Source organism: Cyrtonyx montezumae, unplaced genomic scaffold, assembly GCF_038088225.1.
Source record: "Cyrtonyx montezumae isolate F1298 unplaced genomic scaffold, pur_monq_1.0 scaffold_9, whole genome shotgun sequence".
NCBI lineage: Eukaryota > Metazoa > Chordata > Aves > Galliformes > Odontophoridae > Cyrtonyx > Cyrtonyx montezumae.
Genome location: NW_027072100.1, coordinates 4240609 through 4264727, shown reverse-complemented (window position 1 = coordinate 4264727; position 24119 = coordinate 4240609). Strand labels below are relative to the sequence as shown.

At 43.6% G+C, this 24119-nt stretch overlaps 1 protein-coding gene across 1 annotated transcript; it reads left to right on the top strand.

Annotated features, from left to right (window-relative positions):
• Nucleotides 1-170: 170 nt before the first annotated feature.
• Nucleotides 171-23838, top strand: ARHGAP40 (Rho GTPase activating protein 40). Its single transcript, XM_065754119.1, has 15 exons — nt 171-271; nt 7631-7824; nt 11541-11758; nt 13026-13101; nt 13664-13815; nt 14278-14443; nt 14790-14881; nt 15012-15089; nt 15349-15508; nt 16235-16317; nt 17458-17664; nt 17938-18078; nt 19632-19792; nt 20760-20815; nt 21604-23838. The coding sequence occupies exons 1-15, from the start codon at nt 171-173 to the stop codon at nt 21708-21710; spliced, it is 1992 nt and encodes a 663-aa protein (XP_065610191.1). The 3' UTR covers nt 21711-23838.
• Nucleotides 23839-24119: the final 281 nt, after the last annotated feature.

The following is a 24119-nucleotide window of genomic DNA, read 5'->3' as shown; positions in this document are numbered from 1 at the left end:
GGGGAGGGCGGATGGGGAGGGCGGAGAAGACGTGTGCAGGCACCCAATCAGCTGCACACCTGCCCGGTGACGAGGAGCAGCCCTTGGCAGTTGGTCGCGGGCTCCTTGGCTCCGCAGCATCGCTTGGCGTGGTGCGGATGGGCTGAGTGCCGCTCCCTTTCCCACCCGGCATGGATAAGCTCGGCAAACGGAGCTCTGGGTTTGCCCGGACCCGCATCCCCCGGCCCCAGGTGGTGCTGCGGCCGATGCAGGCAACCAGCTGCTCCTGCAGGTATGGGCTTTGGGCTGGGACACGGCTCCGTGTGCTTTCATCACTTCCAGAGAGCGGGAGGGGTAAAGGGTAGAGACCTGTGGCAGGGGAGATGGAAAGGAGGTCGATTTCCAGAGGTAATCAGGCTGCAATGTGTTCTCTTAAACTGTGCTTCAGCTGCTTTCATCGTGAAAATCGGTTGTACTAAGTTTTCCTGTTTTGTATAAACTTGATTGTTTTGTCTGCTGGTGTTGGTGCAGCAAAGTGGGGGTGGGAGCTGCAGAGGTGTGGGGAATGGACTTCAGTGATGATCATGTGTGTCTTCCCACGTGGAAGTGAAGGTGCTGTAGCAGCATGTGTGCTTTAATGACTTTTTCGTGTCTTAAAGAGCAGTGGGAAGGTCAGAACTGCTCAGTTACATTCTGCTGAACTTGTGTGCTGAGAGGCACAACAACTCCAAGTGGAATGGCTTCATTTCACAAACAGCCTCCTCTCTCTGTGCTTACAGGACATCAGCTTTAAGTCTGTTTGCCTCAGCTTAAAAGTTGCACTGTTTCCAAATGTCTCCCTGCCGCACTTGTCAGTGTGTGCTGGCTTTGTGTGAATGCAGCTGCAGCACCCTGCTCCGTGTCTCCGGCTTCTTACTTTTCCCAGTCTGTTTTGTCTGTGTGTAAGAGTAGGAAAGGACAGCTTGAAAAGGTCCTGGGCAAAATCTGAGATTTAAAATTAGCAGTAATTACAGTAAATTACTTTAACTTGTCCATGCATAAGTGAACTAGACTTACACTTGAAGGCTATTGCAGGGTTTCTTTGTCTGGTTAGCAATTTCAGTTTTATGCCAGGCAAGCTGGATTTGTTCCAGTGCGTATGTACTGGTGCCTCAGTACCTCTGTGGTCAGACCTGAGGAGGTGCAACAGGAGAACACCCCGTTTGCTCAGGACGTTTCACTTCTAACCAGTGGCACTTTGCCTCCGTTCATGCAGCCCTAAGCAGCAAGTGGGATACATCCTGAGCTTACGCTCCTGCAGTGACACGGACCTGACATGTGCCTGTACAATGAGGTAGTTGTGAAATGGTGTGCGGTCTGATTAGTTGCCTTTAACAGCTCCTTATTTTTGCAGCACTCACTGCGGGATGCTCACTGCATCCCTGTTTGGAAGGTGTGGTGTTGTTGCGTCCCCAGAGTGCTCCTGAAAGAAGGGAGCTGCTGCCCCAGTGTTCCCTGTCCTGGTGCTCCTGCTGCCTGGCGTTGCACTGTGTGGGTGCAGGCTTTGCAGGCAGGAGCCCGGCGTGCTGCTGCTGCAGGGGGTTCCCTGCCCTTGGCAGCTGCTGTGGATCTGCTCCTGGCTTGGTGGCTGTTCTTGGAAGGCTTGCTTTCTGCACAGCCAGCATTTCTTCCTCTCACTCCTTGGCCTCCAGCTAAGTGCTGTTTATAGGTCATCAGTGAGTGGAGGCTTTTTGTGGCAGCGTGATAGCCAAGCAGTTTGTCTTATGTGTTATAACTGATAGGAAATCCAAGCAAGGGCTTCATTTCTGGTTTGCCCATGTTCCAGCACCCCTAGGCCTCTCATGCATGAAGTGTAGCTTGATTTGTAGCACATCTCTCAACCCCCTTGTCCTGTCCTGGCTGGCTGCTTACTCTTGTCGCTCTTTGTAGTCCCTTGCCTGTTCTCATGTATTGGAACAGTGCAGTACCATTGCTTGTTCTTTGCTCTAATGTAGGCACAGCTGGTTGGGATGGGGTATGTCATGAGAAGAAGTGAAGTTCAATGCTAATGCAGTTGTAAGACATTTAGGTAAATCTGAGCTTTTGGAAAAAACCCTTGTTTGAATGAATAACCTCAAAACCAAGTTGAGTGTCTTTTATGAGGGATCCAGGCGTGCTCTGAAGGCTGCATGGCCACTCTCACCACTCTTCTGCTATCTCCTGAACATGGGAAGCTGAGGTGTACGGGTTGAGCATCTTGCCTAAAGTCACAGGTGATGGGAGTAAAGGAAGTGCATCTCATCTGATGTAAGGTAGCAGGCACGTGTTTTGAGGATGGGCTTAGTAACTGGGAGGCACTGACTCATTGCAGCCTTGCTGAAGTTTCTGGCACTACAGGGATGTGACAGACAAGGCACTAACGGGCATGAGTAGTTAAAGAATCTCACATGAATGTACAACAGATCAGTCCAAAATGGCATTGAGTACTGCAGTGCTGCTTGCTGTTCTGCCTGTGCCCCTTTCTCCCAGCAGGACATCCATGTGCTGAAATCCTTTCTTTTTTGGTGCATCTTGCTGGGGCAGGGAAAAGTGAGCAGCAGGCAGGGACCACTGCAGGGACCTTACAGGGAAACAAAAAGCAGAGAGGGCATGGCTTGTGGTTTCCAAGGCCAAAGCAAATCTGAACGCAATGGAGCAGGCACCCAGCTGACAGACTGAACTAAACATGGCTTTAGGTCTTTTTGATTTGTCTATATCTGCATGGACTTATCAATCCCGTGTTTGTTCTGCTCTCAGTTTCGGGCTGAGAGACCTCCAGGCAGATGTGTAATTACAGGCAAATTTTGTTCTTCCTTGGCTTGCTGATTTGGACGCCTACCAGGCAGAGTGGAGATAAGCCTGTTTTGGATTGAGGGCTGGGGTGTGAGTGTTGAGATGGAGTTTCTTCGCCCTTTAACGCTTATTTGCAGGCAGATTGCATCCTGTGCTTTATTTGGAACTTGCAATACTGTGCTGGACATCATCTCAAGAGTTGAAGCCATGCACAAGCCACAGTGTGGATGCAGTGCTAAAGCAGTGCTTTACTTATCAGCCCCAGTACGGATGATTTCAGTGCTGGGCAGATAATCACTGTTTTGTCTTTCTGGTGTCACTCGGGATGTTGGACAGGAGCTGGGGAGAGGATGTGTTGTTGTTGTGGTGGAGGAAAGCTGGACCTGCTCTCAGTGACTCCTTCACGTATGCAGAACCACTTGGTGTGTCCTCGTTACTGCTTGCAGAACAGGCTCCTTCAAAACAACCTGAAGTGACACTGCTCCCAGAGCTGCTTGCATAATGGAAGGTCTTGATGATCTGATTGCTGTGTTACTGAAAACAAGCTGTAATCTTATTAGTAAATTGTAGTAGTGACATCTTAACTATTCTCCCTTGTGCTGTAGATACCTTCAAGTGTGTCATGCCTTGGATAGGAAGTCCTTGCTAAAAGGCCTCAGTACAAACACAGGTGGGGTTTAACAGCAGCACAAAGTGGGCTGGGGCACTATGGCTTTGTGTGGGGGTACCCTCGGAGATGGACCGTGTGTCAGTGATAGATGTGTAAGCAAATCCTGTGGTCAGAGATACACAAAGATACATCAGCAGTGGCACTGTTTCTGAGATTGCTTTGATTCTGGTTCTTCCACGCCTGGGCTTAGTTAAGCTAGTGAAAGTTAAGCATGCTGGGAGTATATTGGGTAAGTTTCTGTGGATCTTTGCCTCAGTAATTTGATAATTAGTCTGTCTTCAATTTTCTGGTTTTCTTCAAGAAGTTTGAATAGCACTCCAGTATTGCTCTTCTGCTCCATGGGTGGAGGGGACGGAGGGAGTTGGCAGCTTGTACTGCAGGCTGCCTACAAAACCTTTGCAACCTTTGTGTGACTTCTGAACTGATTCTGGTCTGCTCATAGAAAAGTTCTGAAGCTTGTGCCTGCCAGACATCTCTTGTGTTGCACTTGCTATCCTTTGTGGTTTTTTTCCACATACTCCTGTGTGGTGTTTGTCGATACCTTTATCCTACTGCTTGACTTTAAACAAGAAAATCTGCCACGTTGTGCACTGTGATGGTCTGACCTCCCAAGCTCTTTAGCTTGTTTTAAACTGCTTGCTCAGGAGCTTGCAAGCAAATTACAGAAAGGCTTTTTCCTGCACGTGAATACTTTCTGGTTTTGTTTTGTTTCCTTTTATCTTGTGCTCTTGTGCTCCTAGATTGTTTTTGACCTTGCTGTAAACTGAAAGTGGGTAAGATGTGCATGTTTTGTGACACTAACATATTTCTGTTCTCCAGCTCAGTTTCTTTATCTGTCAAAATATTTCAACCAGTTGATAAAAGAATTTCTCACTTTTTTCCTTTCAGAAGAGTTTGTGTTGGTTTGTAGGGGTCTGAAATTCGCTGTTGTGACTTGGTGTGCTGTTCCTGAGTTACTCTTGAGGTTAATTCAGACTCCTTCCATCTGTTTGTTTCATGCACATCTTTGTTCATACTCCAACTCGTTGGAAGTGTCCTTAAAACTTGGTGCTTGTGTGCAGAAGGACTGCCTTGTGTAAACTTAATTCTTCTGTCCATGTTGCTCTTTTCTCACCTTAGATATTTTTTTCTAGAAACAATATGAAAGGAATTGCATTTTCTTCACCTGCACGTGTCACCTTCTGTTTTGTGTGAAATACTTAAAACCTTCTTTATTTGCTCATCTGCTTGGGAGGTATTTCAGTGAGGGAAGGAGGTTGAGCAAGCAGTGAAATAGCCTAGGCAGCCACTGATCTTAGAGAAGGTTTTTGACAGGCATGATTCAACCCTGGAACAAGCAAATGCATAGCAACAGTGTTTATTTTATTTTGATATTCAAGAGAGCCAAGAGTTGCATGAGTGTTTGCAATATATCTGCGGTGTGTTGACAGTATCTAGGAACAGATCAAAACCTACTTTGAGATTTCATATTGTAGTCTAGGACTGGTGAGCCACCGATGCTTGGTCAGCCTTTATTAAGGGCCACCAGTGCTCCAAATGTTACAAATCCTCTTCTTTGTAGAAGAAATGAGAAAATGAACCATAGGAGGTCTGTGCCAGTCTAGATTCGTGTCTCATAACTGCTGGTAGTACTGTTAAATCAGGGCTGGGTGTGTTAGGTGAGACAGCTGAATGAACTCGGAGCCCCATTGCAATTAGTGCCCTCCCATAAGAGCAGGGTGTTGCACTGGACGGTCGGTCTTGCTGGAGTTGTTCCTTTATGATTGCCCTTAGCTAGATCTTTCTACCCCGTTCGTTCTTTGCTGGGTTAATTTTTAAAACTTCATAATGCAAAGCCTTTATTTATTTATTTATTTTTGTGTTTGCAGTACATCTGAGCGAGCTTGATTATTCCACTTACTCTTTGCCCAGTTGCAACTGGGTGATTAACCTTTTAAGCCAACAATCTACACTTTAAATCTAAACTGTTGCTATGCTTATACGTCACAGACTGCCCTCCGTTGACTTGGGAATGCAATGAGGAAGAACAGTCTCTTAGGTGTGCTGAATCTCAAATGAAGCCTCCACTTGGCTAGTTGGGTTTGTAAAGCAGTGTGTTCAGGGAAAAAAAAAAAAGGAAAAAATAAAAACACAGACCAGAAAATAAAGCATTTTCTAAGTTTTAAGGCCTGATTTTTGCTTTGGTGCTGTTCTGTGAGACTGGAATGACAGCGTTAGCTTGGGATATATCGTGCTGGGCTTTGGATCCCACCCACTATGTTATAGTGCAGCATCTTACAACAAGAGTAGTTATGTGCCTGCTGAATGCCCATAGCAGAACAATTAGGGCAGCTTGTGAGACAGTTCCTTAGCCTGCTCAGTGTTATGCCCTGAGAGACTGCTCTTCTGCACGAATTTGGTTGCCACAGTGCTCCTGGTACTGATACTGGCCAAAACCGGGTTCCTTGATACAATCAAAAATCCTCCTTCTAATCTCATGTTGCAAGGGGTGATTTCTCTTGGCTGTCATGTAATAACATTCTAATGGGATATCATGGCAATGTTACATTGAAATGGGCTTTTTGATGGTAGCAAGGTGGCTTTCTTTAAACCTAATCCTCTTCAGGGAAGGCTGTCAGCCAATGCAAGGAGACGCAGAGGAGTATTAAAGATGAGTTAATACAACTCCTAACTCCTTATCCTCATGGATAAAGATCCAGGTACAAAGTTGAAAGGGAAAGTCATGGTATGGGATGGTAACTGTATTAGAACTGTGAAAAGGGGATGTGAACTATGAGGGTTAAAGAGAAATAAATATCTTGGTTGGAATATTGAAGTGCTCTGCCAGGCTGTGGAGTGAAATCTCAGCTGCAAAGCTGAGATTTGGATACCTGGGACTGGGGAGGGTAAAAAGATGGGGATGGATAATAAACAAATGGGGCAGCTCTGCCTTCGTCAGAGGTGGGCTGTGTGATGCAAGTGCTCTTTTCAATCTTTAACTTTTGTGTCCCTGTAAAACAAACAAAAGACTTCTTAGTTGTGTTCTCAGTGCTGTTGCTGGCCCCAGATGTTCCTGCAGTGATGGTTATTGCTTTTGGTTTGACCTTTAGAAGAGAGAGGCTGCTTCCATGCCTGTTGGAAAAGTGTAGGCATAATATGCAAGCACACATGTAACCAGCAGCACAGAGTATCCTGTTGTTAGGTCTTCAAATTTAGTCTTTTAAGACTTAAAATGCTTCTTATCATTTAGTGCCAGAACTGCTAGTAATGGCTTTCAGCATAAAGGGAACCTGAGCTTTCCAGGCATTTTGCTCCCAGTAATTTTCTTGGTCCTTCTGGAGCTGGGAGGTGAAATTGATTTAGGTGGTGGTGTTGTCATCGTGGATTTTCAAGGCATAAGGCTTGAACTGTTCTTCTGTCATGCAACTGGAAAGCAGTTCTGCTCTGGGTTTAGTGATGGTGGCTGTTCAGAGATATTCCTGGTAACATTTTTCAAACCAACCAGCATTGCTGTAGTGTGCAAGTTCTTGAATTGTGTATCATAAGTTGAGCCATAGAGGGTTTTCATCAGTAGAATACACTTATTTACACCACTCTGGGACTTTGGCTGGCTATGAATTAAAAAAATGCTGTACGTTTGGGTTTCCAAGGACTCTTCTACTGCTTTGTAACCAAAAAAATCTGGTCTGGGCAGGAAAAAAAGGCCTCAAACATCTGAGTTGTTTATTGCATGATCTGAACTGCAGCGTATGGAGCTGAGTGTGATGGAGGATGAGCCTCCCGAGGTCGCTCTGCTGCAGCTGGGAGCTGACACACCAGCCCGATAAGCAGAGCACGTGTGTGCAAAGCTGGAAACGCCTTGGCTGTGAGAGCAGAGTGTCTGTGCAGGCTTGCAGGGGGATCCTGGGAGCAAGGCTGGGAATGACAGGAGGTATCTCAGGCTGCTGGAAGGACTGATAGGAAAACTTGTGCTGGTACTGTGTCCTCTCATGAGTTTGGACAGCAGTTATCTTCCCTCCTCTGGTGGATTTGATCTCGACCTTGTCTGTTATTGTCAAACAATGACAAAAAGAAGTCTAGCACTTACCTCTGTTTGGCTGCAGCCATTTAACAGTGAAGAATTATGTATTGTGAATGCCTGCCTGAATCATGTGTACCTTAATCTCTCTTCCTTATCTCTTTCTCTCTCAGTACCAGAAATTGTACTTGCAAAATGAACCAGCTTCCTCGGAAGAGCCCTTTGGCTTCCCCGTTGTCAGAGGACACGACTTCTAGGGTAGACAACTTGTCAATGGAGAGCTTTTGGCTGGAAGTAGAGAACATTAAACAGAGCACTGAAGCCGAGCAAGAGGAATGCAGCCTTGCAGATGTCAAAACGCAAGAGGGTAGGTTGCCAAAAACATTGGGAGTGAGTGGAGGAAGGGAAGGTATTCATCTTCAAAAATTCTCTCATGCACCTGAGTGATTGAAGAACTTATTGGCACGTGGTTAGAATATTACCTATCAACCACAGACTTGTCTTTATTAGATGTATATATTTTTTGATGGAAGAAGCTTAATTCCCTACAGAAAAGGAGTGCTGGCCTCATCTAGTTTCAGCTCCCAAGATTTAAAAAAAAAAAAAAAAAAGGAAAAAAAAAAAGCTGACTGAAAATTGTTTAGAAATATATTCAAGGCTCCCAACTTTTTCAAGCAGCTGCCACTAAGTGTGGGTGCTCTCCTTATGAGGTAGCTGTGTGGTGAGCGTGCTTCGACAGCCAGCAGCATTTAGGAGGGGTTGTTTGTGTGTGTGGTTCTGAGACTTTGCCGTAGTGGCTTTTATAGGAGCTGCTGTTGTGGAAGGCAGACTTCCTCCTGTGATTCACTGCTCAAAGAACCATAATAAATGTCCAGAATGACTTGGGTGCATCCATACATGCTCTTGCTTTTTGTTAATTTTTTTTTTTTATTCTTTTAAAGGCCATTTCATGTATACAGGATGTTTCTAATGGATTTTCTTTACCACTGATGTGATTCCAAAATCCTGAAATAATTGGAATATGGACAAGTTGCCTTCTGACATGGTCCCATGGATTGGGGTCACACGTTGTCTGTGTCCATTCTGGGCTGTGATTGCAGCCTGTACAGCCTCCAGCTGTGGTTTTGGCCTGGGGAGGATCCACGTATGTAATAGAGACGTGTTTGAGCAAAAGTCCTAGTGTGATGCCCTTGGGAAGGGTGAACAGCTATCCTGGGACCATAAAGGGGCCTTGAAGAATGGGGCAGGAAGGTAATCTGTGTTGACCAGATTGTGCAAGACACTGTGAACTTCAAGGCCCGCTGCCTTTGTCCCTACGTAAAGGATTTACGTGCTTTAGAACTGAAAGAGATACAGAAGTGACTCAGAAACAGAGAGCGTCAGGGAGGAGACTCTGGAGGAGAAGCCCCATGCCATTAGATGAAAGGCTGTCTAGGATATCCAAAATACTGATATGCTAGAGGCAATCTGTTTGCTGCATGTAGGCAGGGTCACAAGGAAAACTTTCCTTTAATGCTGTGTGTTAATCTCATGGGTAAGAGCTAACTGGTTAATCAGCAGTTGTAACCGGACAAACTTGAAATAACGCTCCGAGTCACGAAGCCTTCCTTCCGAGCAGGCTGGGGAGGGAGTGCAGTGTGCTCGGCCTCTGGGCACTTAGGGAAGGAGTTCAGTCAAATGTGTGTGGTGCTTGAAGTGTAAGTAGCGAGGGGAACCTTCAGGATGGTGAACATGCAGGGAGCTGGGCTTGGCTGGTGCCTTCTGGCTTTCATGTCTTTGTAGTCTCAGGTTGGAGCACTGTCAGGTGGCAGTGCAGCGTGGATGCTTTGAACCAGAGGCACTGTGGCTGACTGCACACTGCCTGAGAAGTCGTGCTGGAGCAGCTAGCAGCTCTGTCTGGAGGTGGTAAAGCTCCGTGTGACAAATCTCCGATAGCAATCTCAGTAAGGAGATGGCATGGAGGCTACGTGGGGATAAGGCATTGCAGAAATGCTGACCCAGTTGGAAATGCTGGTCTCCTGAATGAGCACTGTCAGGGGTGGCATGATGGGAAGCTGTCTGTGATCGGTTGTTAGCAGAAGGCAGGCATGTAGCCTTGCAGAACTGGGTCAGCAGAAAGGTGTTGGTACTTGGTGCTTGTGGCCTCACCTTCAAGCAAAAAAGACCCTTTTCCTGAGGCAAGAGCAGTGTAGCTCTTCCCTCACTGTCTGTTCCTGCTGGCAGGTTGTTGAGAACGCATGCACTGTGTGTGGTGGTGGCACTGAAATATCTGTTGTTACCCATGTAACGTGTAGTCACTCCTGAGAAGTCTGCAAAGCTGATTCTCCTCTTCCTTCAAAAAACAAGTGGGAAGTTTCTCTTAATGTTTTGTCTGATGTTGCAGGATGCTTGGCTATCAATCTGTTGTTGTGTTTTGTTTTGTTTTTTTTTATAATGGAATGTAATTATTATCACAAATTCTGTTTTTTGTTAGCTTGTGTTCCAAATAAGTTCTTGCAAATGGTCCTTCTTCAGTTTTGCATATTTATTCCCAAACACATCTCCCCAAGTGTTACATGTCTGGATCTCCCAAAGCAAACGTTAACAACTCTCCAGACTTCAATCTGCAGCCAAACTTCTGTGGACTTCTCAGTTCAGGCCCACTTTGGCTTTCCTCTTCTCCCCATAATAACCTATTCTAATTGTTTCCCTTTGTGCCACTGGTAAATGTAATCAGGCCAAAAATACAAAGCGGATGAATTAACATCTGAGGTGCTTTGGCATCAGATGGGGCATTAGGCTCAAGTGGATGTCCGATTTATGGTCTTCTGGTTGTTGTTGTGTGTCACACTAGTTTCCTGTTATGACTGGATATTTTCAAAACTTGCAAGCAATACACCAACTTCCTGTAGTTCCCAAGGAAAAAAATAACTGGGAAGCCTTTTGCACACTGTGCTTCTGTGAAATCACAGGAGTAGGACAAATAGCTGTACAGGGAGAATTCCTAAACAGGGCCAAGAGTCCAACTCTACGCATGTGTGAGGAGCTGTACCAACTGAGCAGGACCTGTGGGGATGCTGCCAGCTTCTGAAGAACCAGATATGACAAGATAATGAAGTTAAGACCATGTAGGAAAGTTAGCCAGGTTGCTGTAAGTCCAGCTCTGTTTACGATAGCGTGGTGCTGAGCAGAATTCTGTGTTCATGCAATTCGTAAAAAGATATTGTTGCTCCACTCAACTCTTTTTCAGCCTTCAGAGGATGTTTTTAGGTGCTGTGGTGAAACAGTGGTCTCTCCAGTCACTTACAGGAAGAACTGTGTGGCTTAATTATGAATGCAACAATAAGGAAATGTTCCCGAGCAGCAGTGATGGGGGAGGAAATATCATTTTCCCTCAGGAAGGAAGAATGGGAATGAACTATTCCGTTTCAGTCAGTTCAGTTGTGATTTTTCTTCTTCCAACTATGACCTTAGAGCTGTGCTGGAGCTGCCCGCAGTGAATGAATGCAGTACCTAGAACTGAAAAGGCACGGGCCCTCTGGTGTTCACTCTGTCAAAGCAGGAGCCAGCTCCTAAATCACTTCTTTTATCCCTGAGTCTCAAGTAACTGCCTTGCTCAGTGCGCTTTCTTGCTTGCACAAAAGGCACATCCAATAGGAGACATCCTTCTGTGTTTGAAGTGCAGCTCTATATTGAAGAATGGAGTGGAGTGAGTTTGTTAGAATGACACTGCTGTTACTGTCTCCAGGCTCCTCACGCTTCACTTTGGAGCAGGAATGGTCTTTAATTTTAGTGGTGCTTTGAATAGGCATGGATGTAGAGTGTATGTGTGGAGTAAGGGTAACACTTCTGCTGTTGTTGAATGACTGTGTGGGTAGCTAAGCACTTAAATGTGTAACACAGTAAAGGAGTGGCAATGGTGGATACAAAGAAAACAAGAGCTCTGAGAACAGCCTTGGCATCCCATGGAAGTTGTGACTTCCAGTGATATCTCACTGCCCCCTGGGGAGGGAGCAGCTCAGCACTCTGGTTTGCTGACCTTTCAAGTACTCAAATTGCTCTTCTTTCTCTTCTTGCTCCCCCTCCTCATCCTTTGCCTCTCAGAGGGAGAAGCCGAAGCGGAGTGGCTGCAGGATGCAGGCCTCTCTGACCTCATTGGGGACCATGCCTCGGAAAACGACAACGCGCTGCTCTCCACCCTGACCAAGACCCAGGCTGCTGCCGTGCAGCGAAGGTTGGATACCTACTCCCGCTCTCGGAGGAGGAAGAACAAACCTCCCGTGAGGGATGTCCGAGACATTTTTGGAGTGGTCGGCTCTGGGGTATGTTGGCTGATAGAGTGGAAGCTCCTGAAAGGCTCTGTTGCCCCGTGTTAGCTACCTTGGCTGGCTGGGCTCGAGGCTGCTTTCATTTCCAAGATCTTTTATGCCGAAATGGAGCTGAGATTGTGGAATTTGTGCATCTAGGTTGCAGCACTGAGAATGAATTGCTACAAACCCCACAGATCTGTATCTTCCTAGGGATGGCTGGGAGGCTGCACAGCACTTTCAGCACCACAGCCTTGTGGAGTACTGATGTCGTTTGGAGCCCTCTTGTGTTTCCTTCACGCTGTTGACATTTTATTCCAGCTGCAAGGCTGTCTTAAGTCCCTCAACTGAAATTCAGCAAGTTTCTAAACTTGCACATTAAATGGAAACCTGTTGTACCTTATATCATATAGGAATAGAGATTTCTGATCCCTTAGTCTGATGTGCCTGCTCGCTACATTGCTTATATTTGCACTTAAAGGTCAGAACAGCTAAATCCAATCCAATATTCCGAAGTGACTTTTTGGTGCAACTTAGCCACAGGTGCTAAATGAATTGGTTGTTCTTTCATGGTGAGCTCATCAGCTGTGTGCCTACTCTAAACATATGGCATATCTTCTCTACAGATCAACCCTTTTGTCAGTTTGTGTTGATTTTGTGCCAGGTTCCTTTCAGCTTTCAGTTGTAAGTTGACCACTTCTGTGCATAAGAGCAGATCCACAAAAAGTTGCTTTGGTGACAGTATATTTCCTTTCAAGTTCTCGTGAAAGCAAGGCTTTCATTAGTAGAGTTAACTGTCAAATGTATTCTTACGCTTTTAAAAATGTACTTTAGGCCTGAGGAGGTAGGATAGCATAAAGCCTTAATGGGAAGGTTTTAGGTGCTGATCTCTGCTTTCTGTGCTCTTTCTCATGAAGGAGATCTTGTGGACAGAGGCAGTGACTAGTTCCTATGGAGTTTGGTTGGTACTGTTAGCCCTCAATGCTGACTATGTGAAATTATGTTAGTTTAGTAGTGTGGAAAGTCATCATGAATACTGTATATGAAAGTCATCTAGTCATCTGTCTTCCATCTGCCTTTCAAGTCACCTAATTTCTGTTCATTCAATAATTGTTAATTTCAGAGTATTCTTATAGCTCTGAGCTTTAGCAGCATTTTTCTGGATTAGCAAGCTATGATGGGTGTTCCGTTTTGTTTTGTTTTTCCTCCCAAAATCGAATTGTTGTCATAATGACTTCTGTTCTGCTTTGTTTAGATGAGTATGTTTTGGTTTCCTTTTCAGGAGACGGTAACAGAAAAAGAGGAGCCCAACCCAGATCTGCTGTGGCACAATCTACGGACTTCAAATGTTCAGAAACGTAAGAAGGCATTTTTAAATGTGGAGGAGGGTTGAAAGGGGTCAGGATCTGAAGTGGAGCTGCAGCTGGAAAAGAAGTTATGCTATTCAGGCTCTGAACTTGAGCAGCTCTGTCTCTATTGCTGAAGGCTATTAATATTAACTAATGCATGCTACTTTATGTAATGCTGCTTGCTGTGTGGGAATGCTGAAACATTGTGTTTTTCTTTTAAATTCATGCTTGGGTTCAGTAAACCTTTCCAGCACCAGGTACTGTTATGAACTATCACTCAAGTTTATGCTAAATCATCAACAAAGCAATTAAAAGATGCAAACAAAATGATTATAGCAGAAAAGAGATGAAATTCTATAAACAACATAAGCAATTGCGCAAAAAGAAGTTGTCCATGGGGATGTCCTTTAATTTCAGGTGATATTTATGTCTTACTGTTGGTGTCTGTGGCTTTAAACTAGTCTTACTTACCCTGTTGATCAGTCACAGTTTAACGTACTTGTTTTCTAAGCTTCACCTTTTAGCTTTTTGAACGTTGACATTTTTGAACAAGATAGTTTCTTCTCTGTAGCAGAAACCCAGGATTACTCCTGCACGGTTCGAAACCCTGGAAAAGAGGAGGTGTTCAACATGGACATTGCCTACTCAGAGCAAGCAGCTGTCCTGCTCAAAGGGTCATTCCTATCTGAATCTAAAAGGATAAAGGATGGAAATGTCCTAACAGTAAGTACAGGAATTTTCTGTGTTAGAGCTTTATTAGCTCATCTTGCCTAGAGTGGTGCAAGATGTTTGATTCAATTGTATGACTAGATGTGGGGAACGTCCTCTATAGTAGTGTTGCAACAGGTCTCTATTGTCTTACTTGCCAAAGATTTATCTTCTGCAAATGTACTGGACTGTTTGCAAGGTTACAGCCATTGAGAATGGATATTAGGCTTTCATTCGTTTAGAGAACTGGGATCTCAAATACGTTTAAACAGTAATGCTGACGTGGGTCTGTGTTTCTTGAGCTGTGGGTTGAGCAGCAGCACAAGCTGTTCTGGTTATTTTGTTACTTGTTGAAAATAGGAGCACGTGTAAATACCTGGTTAGTGGTATAGAGTGATAAGAATGAAGCACAAATCGATAATTGGAAGGATCAGTAGTGCTGCATGTACTGAACCTTTTGTGTGTGTTTTCCTTCAGAAATTTAAGATCCCCAAGGGCAGACTAGGAGTGACCAGGATTGGAGATCTATCTGCTCAGGACATGAAGAAGATCCCCACGTTGGCCCTTATTGAACTAACAGCTCTTTGTGATGTTCTAGGCTTTGAACTGAAGAGAAACAAGGCAGCAAAACTGAAAACAACAGGTCAGTTGTATGTTGCCTTGAATATTTTTTTCCTCCCATTTTGTGTCTTTTTCTTTTTTTTTTTTTAACATGGAGATCTTCATGTGAGTTTGGATTTCAAGAGTTAGAGCAGAGAGGGTGTTTGTGACAGTTGTTTTTGCTTTAATCAGTATCTTCTGGGATCACTGGGTTATGCTACCAGGACCGAGCTCCACATTTACCTCTATCACTTCCACTTGTTCTGATAACTGTTCCTTGTTTTTTCCAGTGCTTACAAAATGTGCTGTCTTAGTCTGCAGTGCTGGAAGTATTGTTGACACTATTATTAATGGTGGTACAGACTGAAAACATGTTATTTCTGTTGCAGAGAAAAGACTCTTTGGAGTTCCACTCAACACTTTGCTGGAAAATGACCAAAAACTGCTTCCCAACACGAAGGTCCCTCTCTTACTCCAGGCAGTAAGTTTTCTTACAGTTTCATTTGCACTTCTGATCCTCAGAACCAGAAAGCCTTTGAGGCCCTTAATAAGGAGGGGCTGACTTCTCATCCCCTGTACCTAAGAGCTTTCTTTTTTTCCTCTTTTAATAGCTGCTTTCCTGTTTGGAAAAGAGAGGACTTGAAACAGAGGGCATTTTGAGAGTTTCAGGGTCTCAGACTAGAATCAAGGTACAGAGCTCTTTACCTACTCTTCGAAAATAATGAAAGTGATGAGGGAGCATGTTGATGAAGCACATCTCCAGCAAAGGACTAACTCAGATTGCCTCATCTTCCTTCACTGTGTGATTAGAAATGTCCATTACTGGGAAATCTGAGAGTATCTGCGGTGGGGTATCTGCAATCTTTTGACTTAATGGGTTTAGCTACAGAATTTCAACTATATTTCTGTTTTGAGGCATGTAATACATCTTTGTATTACTATTTTTAGAGCCTGGAACAGAAGCTAGAAAGGGACTTCTATACTGGCCTGTTCCGCTGGGATGAAGTGCACCAGAATGATGTATCTGGGCTACTGAAAAGATTCATAAGAGAGCTGCCTGCCCCACTGCTGACAGCAGAATATCTTCCTGCATTTGCTGCCGTGCAAAGTGAGTTCCTCTTTGGCTGTTTTACGTTGTTTTTTGAGTTTATGCTTTTTCTGGCCATGGGCTCTCCTACCAGGTGTGCTGTTAGCACCTGGATTTGATGGGAATACAGAGCAGGATATGCACTGTTACCAGATGAACTTGCTGTGTGAGGTGTTCCATGTACTGTTATGTGTTTACCTTGGAGTCTTAGTTGCTAGTGCTTGGTTATATATCTTTGAGTAGGAATGCTGTCCTGGACTAATTGCATTGCAGCCTCAAAAGAAGCAATGTTACTGCACAAATTAGGCCAACCTGATAAGCAAGGACATGAAAACTGCGCTGAGGCCACTGGCCACAGAGTGCATGATCTTGGTCTGTCAGCAGCAGTGTTCTGCATGCATCTTATTTTGAGGCTTGTGTGTTGGTGAGGGATTTAACTGTGTTGAGCTAACTGAGCATACAACTTCTATTTTTTTTATATTTTTATGAAACTTAGAAGGTGAAGTCTTTTGATGAGCTGTTAGTAGACTGTGTACTCTAAAGCAAATCAGTCCTCTAGAATCCAGACAATTCCCTCTGTAAGGGCTGTATGAGCTCAATTAAATTCTAGATGAAATCCAGATGAAAAACACTGCCAGAAGTAATTGCCTTATCCCTTCTCTCTGTCTGTGACTCAGAAACACAGTTTATGTTTTCAGTAAGAGCAGTGTCAGAAGCCTGAAACTTCTTGTTGCTTTTCCTTTGTAGATATTCCAGACCTGAAGCAAAGGTTGCAGGCTCTAAACCTCCTGATCCTGATTCTGCCAGAGCCCAACAGAAACACTCTGAAGGTGGGTCTGCTTATTCCTGATGTAACTGGAAAAACAAGGTTCTCATTCCACGTTTTCATTCACAGATCTCTTATCGGCTTTTTAAAAGTGGAATATAGATTATGTACATTAAGTTTTTATGTATTCACTGACTTGAAAATGGAAGCCCATGATGAGGCAAGGGGGAGCTGGGGGCAGCAGACAAGTCTCCAGACTGGTCTGTAATGTACGCTGTAAGCACATCTGCCTTCTGGGTGCAGACACGAGAGCAGTAGAGATCTGTGTGGTTTGGGGTTTTTTTTTATACTGTGTTTGGAAATGTGCTCTTCCTTCTCAGTGTACTGAAGCTCTTCTATATGGAGTAGAATGTGTATAGCTCTTATATCGTCTGTGGGTACACTAAGATATAGGGGAAGAGATTCAGTCTTCTGATTCATGCTTTATGCTGCTGTTTTCTATCAAAGATGCAGTTTCCTGTTAAATCAAAAAATACTTTTTAGCCTTTTTTCAATCAGGAGCACTTCCAACCTTTTCTCTTACTCCTTTTTGAGACAGTAAATGCTGATGGATCAGCTTTGCAGGCAGTGCAGGATCTCTGTGGTGCTGTGTTGGATAAGAACTGTGTGGCTTCTTTTTGTTGCTGCTCTTTTTGCTAAGTAGTTCAATTTCTGGATAACGATGCCAAGGCTGACTTAGCACCCTGCAAAAGTTAGAGTGCTGGAATACATGATACCATCAAAGAATCTATCATAGCACTGGTGAAGGCATGGGGCAGAAGAGGTGTAATCCAAACAGTTTAGTTTTCTGCAACTGGAAATAGCTTTGGAGAATCCTGGAGGAAGAGAGGATTGTCTTTGAGTTCTGTAACTTTTACAGCTGGAGTTTGTAAAATACCACTAGTTAAGAAATATGAATGTAATCCTTAAACATACCATCTCTTCTGGTTCATGAGTGCTGGACAAACTATGTCCCTGCTAAGTTCAGGTTTTGTTGTTATCCTAGTATTAGAAATTGACTACTGTATTTCCTGACTAGAGAACTGGATTTTCTCACACGTATCTATAAAAGATACTGATTAGATGTTCTTCTCAGCAATTGCAACTCTTAATTTCTTGAGTGTTATCAGGGATGAGTAACTTTGGCCTCTGCCCATCTCTTTAGGCTCTACTTGAATTTCTCAGCAAAGTAGTGTCCAGGGAGAACAACAACAAAATGAATCTCTGGAACGTTTCTACAGTCATGGCCCCAAACCTGTTCATGCACAAAGGGTTGCCAAACAAGATCCCTGAAGGGAAGGAGAAACAGCTGGCAGAGGGGGCGGCTGATGTGGTGCGGATGATGATCCATTACCAGGATTTGCTTTGGACAGTGAGTTTCACAAGTGTTGTTCAGGATGATACAGCAGTGTCATCTTCTGGCTGGAACTGGGGTAGGATAAACGGTAGTACTGGGATTTTCAGAGGAGTTAAATGTCTGTAGACCAAAGCTGTGGCTGAAGTCCAAGGCTGCCTGTTTTCAAGGTGTGTAGGTGCTTTGTCTATTTAAGGAACTTCATAAAGTGATGATTGGGTTTTTAAATGGCATTCTCATCTCCGCTTGGTTTTGTTTTAATTCCTATTTTCTCCCTTCCTTGCTGCCCAGGTCTCCTCTTTTCTGGTAGCTCAAGTGAGAAAACTCAATGAGAGCAACAGTAAAAGGTACCAGTTCTGTGACAAAAGGTTAAAAAATCTGTTGAGAAAGATTCATGCTGATAAAGACAAAGTGGAAAAGAATCAAGCAGAGGTGAGATAAGACTCGGAAAAACCGGTTGCTTTCATAAGTGACAAATATTTTCTCTTTAATCCTTTCACGAGAATGTGGAAAACTTCAGAGAGTGATGCTTCGTATATAGCAAGAGGGAGAAAAACATGCAGAACCATGAGAAGAAGCTTCCAAACTCTTCTGCCCAATTTGTACCCAGCAAAAACTGACTATGCCTGCTGTTGGGATGAATTTCAGACTGAAGAATACTTACTGTGCTGCATGTTTTCAGAAGAAGGAAAGAGGCAGCAGCAAAGATTATGGGAATTTACTTCATGCAAATAGAATTCACCTGACTTTATATGTCCCAAGCATTTAGACACGTCTGCTGTGATAAAGGCAGAATTCTTCTAGTGAACTCAAAGCAAGAAATTTAGTGTATTACAGTAGCATAAAATATCATTTTGAATCTTTTTGCTCTATAATGCTGCTTTTTTCTGAATAGAAGGGTTAGAGATCGTGTTTCTTCTCTTAAAAGAGAAGTGAAACTGCTGTATCCCACCTCTTGTGTTGGTCCCAACTGAGACTTTTAAATGGGTGCTGCTACCAGATCTATTTGAATATCAATTGTTCTTTTTTGGTTTACACTGTTACTTGAATTAGTGTTGGTCTGTAGCAGCTATGTTACATTATGCAGTGGTGATGCTTGGACATCTAAGGATGTGAGCAAGCTGAAGCCTGCAATTAGGAGAATAATACATGGACAGCTTAAATCTGCAGGGCAGAAGGAGGAGTTTGTGCTCTCACAAGCCAATATATCTGACACCCTTCTGTACCATGTGGCATACTGAGAAGTGTGCCCCAAATTGGCCTGGTTAAAGATGCGTGGCCACTCTTGGAGATGCTGAGTGTAGCTACAACTTAAGTACCCAGCAGATGACGCTGTGCTTAGAACTGCAAACAGTGCTTCCTAATTGCTTGGGTTTTTATGGAAGATCTAGAACTCCAAAATTAACTTGCTCCAGACCAGACCCAACGGGAATGGTTCAATGTTCTGCACAAAACCTTTGAAAAAGTACTTAATAGCAGAGCTGATGAAAATGGATTTGACAAAATGACACTCAAACTCTGTTCTGTAGCAGTTCATTGGTTCCCTTCTTAAATTTCCTTTGTTTCTTAAATAGCCTGCAAAACTGTTCAACTCCCTAAGCTCCTATTCCTGCTTTAAACATTTCCAGAGGGATCTATCAGGTTAGTGGTGAACAGGTTGTCAACATTTATTCTCACAAATCCTAATTTCATCTAGCCGGTAAATGCCAGTACTGTATCTGAACAGCAGAGAGCACCAAAACACGCTGATCGAGGTCAGTGCTTTACTCCCCAGCCACAGCACTGAGGTGCAGATGGTTTATAATGCTCACCTCGATGCTTCCATTCTCTGATACGTGAAATAAGCAGCAAACATAAATGCTTTGAGAAGCTGGCTGGGTGCATTTCATTCCTCACGTTCTCCAATTTGCTTTGAATGTTGGTATTTTAGCTGATAACAAAGTATTTTAAGCACTTTCCTGTCTGGTTCTGCTTTCCTCGCTCAGCCTTCCAAAGTTGTGAAAGTCCACGCATCGCTTCTCCTGAAGGATTCACTAGAAGTGCATTTGAACAATGCTACCAGAGTTGCTGATGTCTTGAGGCAGTTTCAGAAGAACCTGTGCCAGAATGGCTGGAGTATTGTTAACACAGTCAACCTGCTCAAGTGGTAAGTGGCTTTTTATCTCCTTATTAAAGATGCATATACATCAGGTGGTGTAGTAACTGTATTTTCTGCCTCCTAGTAGAGCTAATGTTGCGACACGTTGAGCTGCTGGACTGCTCTCTGTTTTGTAAATGGTGTATTAGGTAGGGAAGACAAATATTAGTTCAACTGAGTGGCTCCATCACTGTGCTTGAGCTGGCAGCAGGGTGGTGGTCCTGCCTGCCTGCCCTGCAGGTGAGCTGCAGCAGTATGTGAAAGGCCTTGCTGGAGAGAAAGAAAAGTGCAATAATGTTGACCCTGAAAAAGAAACCCTCGATAGCTCTTCTAGAGAAAAACGTCACCTGGGCACATTGCTTGGTGGAAAAGTATTTCCAGCGTGCTCACTTTAATGTCTGGGTTCCCTAAAGAAAGCTCCAGCAATGATCTGCTGAAATAACCCAACAAGAGAACAAAACAGCTTCCAACACACCAGGCATGCAGGTAGTATTCAGTAGGTAAAGTGTCAGTGCATCTCCTGGCTGTGTCCCTGAGCAGGAGGCATCTTGACAAAGAATATGGATGGGGAGTTGGCTGAATATGGGTCAGCTGGGAATTAGGATCTCACTAAGAAGCTGCAGCAGCTGCTGAAGTCCTCATATGGATGAGCTTCTGTTGAACAGGCTATTGGCTCTGAAGGAATGCTGACAATATATGTTGGCATTTGTGCCTCCTGTGGTGGTGGTTGTTGTTGAAAAGTGTTTACATGTAACATGTTTCTCATTACCAATACCTGGCTCGTTCTTTGCACAACTTTGGGTGTCAGCTTGTGCTTCAGGACTGACAAGGTTGCTATACAGCGTAGCCTTGCAGCTTCCTCGACCACTGCTGACCACTGCACTGTGAGCAGTTGCTTGGGAAGAAGCATTACTAAATGACCTAACTTGCCTCTAACAGAGCTTTGTTAACTTCACTGCATTTTTTCTTTCTGCAGTAACAACTCCATGGAGTGCACAAACTTGCTCCTGTATGAAGTGGGAGGCAATATTGGTGAGTCTGGGTGGTAGCTGAAAATAACTGCTTTGATACCTGGTTTTTATGTCTAGCTTGTGTTAGGAGGGAGATCTGAAAAATAATGAGAATTGGAGAGGGCTCCAAAAGTTAAATGAAAAAGGAACAAATGTGGGTTAATCTCACCTATGGCAAAGAGCAACTGTCAGATGCCTTCCCTTATTGGTAAACTTTCTTGTAAAAGAACCAGCTTGGTTGGAAGCTTCTCAGAGTGGGTAGTTAAACGAGCTCGTGATGTTCATTACTCACTGATTTCCTCTGTGAGTAGGGTAACATCATCAAACGGAAAGGAAACTTAAATATGCGATTGTAACAGCAGCAGGTTAGGGAGGTCTGAAAATAGAAAGGAATTCTGATGTCCTATTCCAGCTGGTTCCAAAGACTGTTGTCTACTGGAATGATGTGGCCTCCTCTTAGTATGTCTCATAACAGTGTCTGTGAAAGGAAAACTCCATCATGCTGGAAGCATCTCTGTCTCAGCTGCTGGCTTTGATCACTAACGTATTATAGTGCTTTTCAGGTGCTAAAGTGATTGGGTATTAGAGTACCTTTCACCAATTTAAGCTTGGATTCAGCATAGTTTTAAGAAACACACATCTATTTCAATATAAAGAACTAGAACTTTGTCAGATTTGTTAAAGCACTTCTGAGTGGTTGTAATATTAACATGAATGTGTACAAATACCAGTTTTTAGGGGGAAAATGCAGTAACAGTGGGACTGAGGAGATAAGAAATGCTTTTTATTCTGTATTTCTTGTTCTTATAGGTGAACATTGTCTGGATCCAGACACTTACCTCTTAGACTTGTATCATATCAATCCGCATGCTGAGTGGATAATTAAGCAAAACCCATCATATCCTCGGATGTTCTAAGGGAAGCATGAGCAGAACAGAGCATTTAGCTGAAGTTTTTGGAAGGCAAGAGAAAGCCATAGAGATATTCCTGGTGCACTCACAGACCTGGATGGTGCTTGTGTCTCTGAAGGCAAAAACAGTTTTATTTACTACTTCCAGGACAGCTGGCTGTGAGTACAAAAGCACACATGTGAACAGGGGAGTTGATAACCAGCACCAATCATCATTAAGCAGCAGAATTTGTGGGATTATAATTATTCATAAACAAAAAGCCCTCCAGTCACCCTGTGAACAAAGCTACAGCTGCTCTGCAGAAGAGAGGAGCAGCATCTCTTCAAGATGGTAAAACACATCCGTTTCTTCTGAGTTTGCTCTTTCTTTTGACGGCATCTACGTTTTGGAGGAGGGACAATCAGATGCTACCATGGTACTAATTGTGTACTTCTGGTGAGATCCACTACTGGCTGTTGCACGTTACCAGCAGTTGTGATCCCGAGTTTCACTAATGAGAGTGTTAGTTACTGAAGACTGAAAAAGGATGCTTCCAAAGATGCCAGGTGGGATGTAAAGCTGACATCCTGTATTTAATAACTGCAGTTAAATACGTCTATGCAACACAAGAAAATGACTTTCTCTGGGAAAAAATATGGGATGGATAGCAGGCTTTCAGCTGTACAGTTTGATGGGGAGATGGCTGTCCCTTACAGACCTGCTGGTGATGCAAGAACAAATGCATGGGTTACTGTTCATCAGAATAAAACAAGCATTTATCTTGTTGGACAATCTATATATAAAACAGTTAACCAAGGGAATATTTTGTAGGATCTGAGGTTAGAAATCTGATCTGGCCACGTGAAAACCTCTTTCTGCAGGGCTCTGTATGAACATGGCTGTCAAAGCAAAAATTAAGCTGTGCAGTGGAATAGAGGTCTGTGCATCCGTCCATGCATCTGGTCACTATGGTGGGTACCAGGCTGAGCCCATTACTGCTCTGTTTTCATCCTACACAGTGTTGTCACTGTGGGCTGGAGAGAGACAAAGGGAGAGCAGAGCACTTGCACTGTGTCATTGCGTAGCTGTCATCTGACCTGAGCTCCAGCAACTGCATTTCTGGAAGAGGAGTGCAGAAATTGTTCTCCTTTGCAGCAAAGCTGAAATACCTCACATGAGGGATACTGTGCAGTTACAGGAGGGCAGAACACACCGCTTCTGAGAATCCTGACATCCTTTTTTATACTGTTTTTAAACACTGTTGGATATTTATTAATGTGGCAGAAGCAGGGCCGTCCTGCAAGTGTATGCTCAAAGTATTTCATTTGCCAATTCCTAGCTGCACTAGTGACAAGCTCAGTGTTATTTCTGTTATCTAACTGAATTCACTTCCTTTGCAGCCTCCTGTTTTTATTTCTCAGGCTGATGTTTAGCTATCCCTGCTCATTATCGCATTCATTATCTCCAAGTTTTGATCTTAATTGTCAGAGCACTCCATGTTCTGGTTTGTCTGTCTGTGTGGTTAACTTCTCTTGGCAATGAACATCCTTGAGAAATAGGTGAGCCATAGGTTGTTCCTTCTAACCTGTTGTGAATATGGTGTGAGTGATGCTTATGTCTTGAAGTTACACATATATTAGAGTCAGTCTGCTTTTTATTTTTGGTTAAGATGATGCCGATGCACTGACTTTAAGGGGTCATATTCATAGTAATTTTTTTAAGAACCATATAGTGAATAAAAAAGGAAAAAAAAACCAACACATGAACTCCTAACCCAGAATCCCAGCATCAGGACTTCTTGAGATGCTTCTTTTTTAATTTTCTTGTTTTGAAGTTGGGCCTGAAAGGGCCTGGTTGTTGTCCTTGAGGCTGGATGCTCTGTGTCTCTTGAAACATGGAGGTGCTTTAAAATTGGGCATTAAAAATCAAAGGTACCTATTCACTTGTTCTTCTGGGAAGCCTTTGTTGCAGAGATGAAGTTCAGTGAAGGGCAAATGCCAGAGGTGTTATTCTTTAGGAAATGCCTGATGCGTCATAGTGTCTTAAAAAAGACAGATGAACCTGTTCCTGCTCCAAGATGCTTTGCAGGACAAAATGCAGCCTTGCAAATCCTTGCATTTTTCTTCAAATATCACATGCTGGATTTTTTTTATATGTATATTTTTTTCTATCATACTGGATGGAAAACACTGCATCAATGGTTCTGCAAACAGCAGAGTGGGGTTTTTTGTGTGTTTACTGTTTGTTTGTTTTTTTAACACTAAACAATGTGAATCAGTGCTGTGGTAAACATGCTTGGAGGGTCTCAAGACAAATATCAGCTCTCAGACATATGTGGAAATGTACCAGGTGATGGATATCCTTTTTTTTTTCCCTTAATTTTGTACCAAAGAGCAAGTATGAATTGCAGACAGTGCTGATGTGTAACCTGTTTCT

Excerpts from the sequence above, each read along its gene's own strand:
- ARHGAP40 (XM_065754119.1), top strand. The coding sequence starts at position 171 with ATGGATAAGCTCGGCAAACGGAGCTCTGGGTTTGCCCGGACCCGCATC. Across the intron at positions 17,665-17,937 it reads ACCAGGATTTGCTTTGGACA|GTCTCCTCTTTTCTGGTAGC; the intron begins GTGAGTTTCACA and ends CTTGCTGCCCAG. Across the intron at positions 20,816-21,603 it reads TGAAGTGGGAGGCAATATTG|GTGAACATTGTCTGGATCCA; the intron begins GTGAGTCTGGGT and ends TTGTTCTTATAG.